This window comes from Leptodactylus fuscus, chromosome 11 (assembly GCF_031893055.1).
Source record: "Leptodactylus fuscus isolate aLepFus1 chromosome 11, aLepFus1.hap2, whole genome shotgun sequence".
Lineage (NCBI taxonomy): Eukaryota > Metazoa > Chordata > Amphibia > Anura > Leptodactylidae > Leptodactylus > Leptodactylus fuscus.
In genome coordinates this window covers 42,640,537-42,646,637 of record NC_134275.1, presented here as the reverse complement: position 1 = coordinate 42,646,637, position 6,101 = coordinate 42,640,537, and the positions used below count along the sequence as shown (strand labels likewise).

Below are 6,101 nucleotides of genomic sequence, written 5' to 3'. Positions count from 1 at the left end.
CACGATGGTGCTCTTAGTTACTGACAAGACCTGAGAATGTGGATTTAGAATATTGATGGGATCCTTAGGATAAATCCTCAATATCAGATCGGCAGTGGTTCAACATCTGGCAACCCAACCGATCAGCTGTTTGGATGAACGCCGCTTTTGCTTTGAAGGCCAGCATGATCATGTTCAATTGGTCAAATGAATGTAGCTAAGCTGCAATACCTCGCACATTTACTATACAATCTTCAGCAATGTGTTTGCACCACTCACACTGCTGCAGCCTCTTCAAACAGCTGATAGGTGGATTGCCAGTTGTTGGTGGATATTGGTGGTCTATCCTAAGGATGATTTGGACAGCTTGGACAACTTGGGACATCCAGCCAGCAAATCCCCTGCCAAGACAAAGGCAAAACACGGGATACTTTCCCAGCTAAATATAGGAGGTGTGTGGATAGTGGCGTGGGTTAAGTGGATCTGGAGTTCCGTTCCAGTACTGAACTTATAATTTGTCCACATTAGGTCAAAGACTTTGAGAGCCAATGTAATCTCTGACGTAAGGGATGGAAATGTTGACTGAGATACATAGTTTGCTCTGCAAGTACATATGAAACACTTCACTGTTAATTGATGTCTCACTCTCTACTCAATCACATTAATAATGCAGGATTTTCTTTCAGCAGATATCCAACCAGTATGCCAGTAAGATTATGTGTTCACTAAAGCAACTCTTCCTTCTAGCCTGCGTCCTAGGACTCGGCTTCATCTCATATATATACGGGCTATATGGATATAATGTCTTATTACAGCATACAGTCCAGCAAAGGTTCCTCTGTATCTGGAGAAACGATACCAGTGACTTAGCCCAGGACACCATCACACCTCTCAAGGGGAACCAAACATTCATCATTGCCCCGTACTACGACAACCGAGAAGAAAACCTGGTCCGTGTTTTAGGAATCGTGCATCATACAGAAGTCAAAAAACTTTGCTGCTATTTGTATTGTGAAGGGCAGAAGGATTTGTACTCAGTCCAGGCATCGATAGATATTCATGAAGATCATTTTGGCTTTCCTTTCGGCTTAGCCGATATAAAGTGCTATCAGCCACCACAATGCCAGGCCAGTCATTTGTATTTTGGAGATCCTTCAGACACAGGAGTCACATCAATGCCCAAGTTTGACATTCGAAATCGTGAACGGGGCCAGTTTTCCGCAAATTTTACAGTCTGCATTTCCACCGTGTACGGAAATTATAGCAATGCTTTGCAGTTCATTCAGACCATTGAAATGTACAAGTTACTCGGTGCGCAAAGAGTCACAATCTATGTCAAAGACTGCAGCCAGCTAGTGGAGGGAATCTTAGACTACTACAGCAAGGAAGGTACTGTGGAAGTTGTGCCATGGCCCATTCAAAATTACTTGAACCTATCTAGAAAGTGGCGTCATGACAATAACAATGATGGTGATATTGGCTACTATGGGCAGCTATCAACGCTGATTGACTGCTTGTACAAAAATATGTACAAGAGTAAATACGTGATACTCAATGATCTGGATGAGATCATTTTACCTTTTGAGCACATGACATGGGACAGCATGATGGAAAAACTTCAGAGAGAAAACCCGGGTGTGGGAATTTTCTTCTTTGAAAGCCATAATTTCCCTCAAAGGGACCCCAATGAAACTTTCGACATCCAGTCATGGAAAGAATTCCCAGGCTTCAACTTGCTAAAATTCGTCCGCAGGGAACCAGACATCTTCAATGCTCGCAAGATGATTGTAAATCCAAGAGAAGTCTTCCAGATTTCAGTACACACAGTCTTAAAAACTACAACTGCAAAAACCCTAGATGTTCCACTAAAGACTGCCCTTGTTCACCATTGCAGAGAGCCCTACCAACCAAACCTCAAGACGTCTCAGCTGATCGATGACCCAACAATATGGAAATACAACGTTTCATTGGTTAGGAACGTTAACCAAGTACTAGAACAGATATCTCTACGCTGGAAAAAGTAATCTACAGTTACGGTTAAAATCTGTATGCAACCATATCTTATCTGTCTACTGGAACGCTAGGCGACAACCAATAAGGCGGTCACAAGAGTAGTCACCACACCCGACATCTCCCAAGTTCCGTACCTCTATAACTCCTCGCAGGATTGTCGCGAAAGAATATAGGAAATCTGTCTGGAAACCATAAGACACTGGGTGAGAACCGTTTTTTTTACTTTAGTGCTGGTTCCATTTTTTGATACATATTTATATGAGGAAAGAGATTTCTACGCTATTTATTTATTTACCTTATGTGCACATTCTCTTTAAACTTATTTGCACTGTTGGAAGTTATGTAACTACAGATTTATTTTGTGAGTATTTCAGATTAATTAATTTATGTTTTTTTTTTTTTTTTTTTTACTAGACCCATATATTTTGTTTACAAATAAAGCTTTTTCAGATTTCAAAAATGTAAAAAAGAAGGAAAACATTCCTAATATGCTGGTTATTACAAAAAGAAGCAAGTTGATTAATACAGTAAATTATTGACATGTCACCCAACTCTATAAGGTGCTAATACAATCATCTAAAGGTCCATTTCAAGGCTACTATACAGACAAAATAAAGACATCAGGAGGCTCACTCATTCTTCACCAATGATGGATCTATTGGAAATCAAACTAATTATTTTTCATGAAAATTAAAATTCTATTATTACCAGAACCAAGGTTTGATATCTTATATAATTCCAGTTTAACAGGTTTTTCAGTTGTTTTGTTTTTTTACATTGATGACCTAAGTTTAGGATAGGTGATCAATATCAGATTGGTGGGGTCAGACACCTAACACCCCCGCTGAGCAGCTGATATGGTGAGTTCCAGCTGCAATAACTGCACACTGTACAGAAGCAGACAGCTCTGTTTTCTGTTTCAAACACCACACAAAAAATTACCATTCATGGTGAAATCCATTTTAAATACAATATTGGAATAATCCAGTACGCACATGGACTCTCCAAGCTTTATAAATGTAGAAAATTGTCACAATTGTGCAATGACTGTGGCTAAAGGGGATTTATGGGGCCAGGATGTTGATGATCTTTTCTTAGGATAGGTTATCAGTATCATATCGGTGGTGGTTCAACACCAGATACTCTTCACATATCAGCCACAGCACTTTGGTGAGCACCACTTCTGCTTCCCTGACCATGTAATGTCACATTTATTGGTCATAAGGCCTGGTTGCAGCTAAGTCCTTATCAAAGGAATGGGACTGAGCTGCAATACCCAGCAACGCCACTATACAGTGTATGGCAATGTGTGGTCTCTTCAATCAGCTGATTGGAAGAAGGGCTGGGTGCTGGACCCCCACCAATCCGACTAAACAATATTAATGTTCTAGAAAGCCCCTCTGTAAAAGGAGAATGGTTTATGTACATATTGTTGGTCTTTCCTGGGCGTGCTGCTTATGTCACCGGGGAGCAGCTACCCAACATCTCTACAGTAGTTACAGGAATGAGAATGTTGAAATCCAACATACCTGCTTTCTTCTCCACCTTAACATCATCTGTCAGGAGAGAGTTTAGGGCTTTACATTACAGCTGCACAATAGTCATACAAGTTAACCTGGATTGAGCTGAAGACATGCGAGATGACTTGCATCACTTACCATATCTGACTGGAACACATCAGAATGCACTTTGTATTATTATAATCATCATTATAAACATCTCCTTCGGTCTGTACACACAATATAACCAAATACTCACAATATCTCTACACAAAGTTCATGACTTCTAGCCACCAAACAAAGGAGAAACATTTGCTACCAATCATGGTTACTAGCTTATATATGGTTTTTAATTTATTCTATTGATTTCAATGTATCCATTATTTTTATGTTTACTTTAATTCTTATTTTGTTTCATGATTCTTAATTTCCTAACAAACTTCATGACACAATGGAGTTTTTATTATATAAATACAGCTGATTTTTTATTTATATATGACTGTATGTTACTGAATGTGATTTTTTTATATTCTTACACTAGATCTGATGAACGGGTGGGCTCTGTAGCCCAAAGGCCCCGAAACGCGTTATCTACTGTCAAAATTGTCCTTCAATAAACTGTTGCCGTAATTCAAGTATCGGTTTCAATCATTCCATCCACAAGGGACTGTGCACCCACCTGGGTTTTATTAGCGAATCTAGTTCACTTTTTGTTGGTCCACTTACAGCTCGTCCCCAGGAAGCAGCTGTTGTTCCAGGTGAAGGCGAACCCCATATATGACCTCAGAGCCGTAACAATATTTATATTTATTTTCTATCAAAACACCATAAAGGTTCCATCAAGAGTATCTGGTTCTTTAGAGGAGAACAACCAGCCGTTAACTCTCCAACTACTATTGCTTTTTTCTGCTACAAAGGAAGCGCGGTTACCCTCTCTTTTTTTATCCTCCCAGTTTTCATTTATAAAGAGGTGACATACTATGACAGTGACTGGAGAAATATAGAAATCATTCCAAAATACAACATGTGGTACAGAAAGTCTCTAGAGCTAATCCTGAGTTACATCCTGTATTATACTCCAGAGCTGCACTCACTATTTTGCTGGTGCTAAGGTGTCATGTTGTGGAAATGCAGCTTTTTTGTGGCAGATTTTGTTGCGTTTTTTTTTTAGCCAAAGTCAGGAGTGGATTGAGCAAAAGGTTGAAGTATAAGTGCTGCCCATATATTTCCAATTCCATTTGTAGCCACTCCTGACTTTGGCTCAAAAAATGCAACAAAATCTGCAACAAGAAAAGCTGCATTTCCGCAACGTGGGGCCTCAGCCACAGTCACTGTTCTTTTAAACAACACTTCAACATCAATGATTCAGGGCCTTTCATGAGTTCACATTGTATTGGCATATATATATATATATATATATATATATATATATATATATATATTGAAGGCTCCATTAACAATCTTATTAGTAACCATTGTATCTAAAGTTGTTATATAAAATCAATATAACACTGAAAGCATGATGTAATTTATTCTAGCGATAGATAGATAGATAGATAGATAGATAGATAGATAGATAGATAGAGAAGATAGAACCTAGGAAAGCCCATGACACTTGTTTGCAAGCTGCAGAAGAAGAAAGAAGAAGTAAGATCTCTGGATCTGCAGAACACTATTAAAAATGCAAAGGGTTGGTTCTTTCTTCGGACATCGCAGACAATAGGGCTGAGATGCAGTTTCCTTTACAGTGGGCGGCCAGCAGCGTCACTCTGCAGGCAAATGCTATGAAGGATTCAGTGTTGAGATAAAAATGATGAAAACTCCTTTAAAGAGTCACCTGTCACTAGGTCTGAAAAGCCCAGAGACATCCATCATCGGGTAGGCTCTGTCACTTTGGGTTTTTGTTTAACCAAATCCGTTCAGCCATTTCAAAGATTTAAGCCAAATGGCTAGTAGACTGAAATTTGAACCAACACTCACAGGACTTATATCTTTGGAATGGCTGAACAGATTTTCATGAACACGACTAAATGCTCAGGATGACAGCCATGATCAGGTGATGGAAGTCATTGGGCTTTTCAGACTTGGTGCCAGGTCCTCTATAAGTTTTGAACGTGGAGTGTCACTTTAGCTGCACCTCAGTGTCAGTCTTGTCTGATTCTGATCCAATGTTTCTGTAGTATGTCTGTCTTTAATAAAATAATTTTTTTTTTGTAAATTTGACTTGCTTTCTTTTATAAACCTATAGAGTGTTGATGGGTTGGAGCACTGTAAATCATGTCTCAACATAGCTGGGATAGTGGAGTTAATATTAAACCGGGTTCACATGGAGCAACTTAATACAATTTATGGTGTGGATGTTTGAGGGAAGAAATTGCACTGTATGAAAATGACATTAAGACACACATAATCATTGTGTGCTCTTAGAGGTCATACATATTGTGTCTGCTGGGTCACTGATGGACCATGAATCATATCCCAAATGAATGAGATGGATTTTGCTGCTATTAGCTCAATAATTGTGCCAGATGCCCCCTAGTGGTTCCATCTCACAGCACACAGAAATCACTGTCAATTAACAGAAGCCATTTTCCCTCTCATGCCTTTTCT

General features: G+C 39.2%; 1 protein-coding gene across 1 annotated transcript; it reads left to right on the top strand.

The window, feature by feature from the left end:
• Window positions 1-672: 672 nt before the first annotated feature.
• On the top strand, window positions 673-2,131 carry LOC142185287 (beta-1,4-galactosyltransferase galt-1-like). Its single transcript, XM_075260623.1, has one exon. It carries the CDS (start codon window positions 696-698, stop codon window positions 2,001-2,003), a length of 1,308 nt encoding a protein of 435 aa, XP_075116724.1. The 5' UTR covers window positions 673-695; the 3' UTR covers window positions 2,004-2,131.
• Window positions 2,132-6,101: the final 3,970 nt, after the last annotated feature.

Coding starts and splice junctions, on each gene's coding strand:
- LOC142185287 (XM_075260623.1), top strand. CDS start 696: ATGTGTTCACTAAAGCAACTCTTCCTTCTAGCCTGCGTCCTAGGACTC.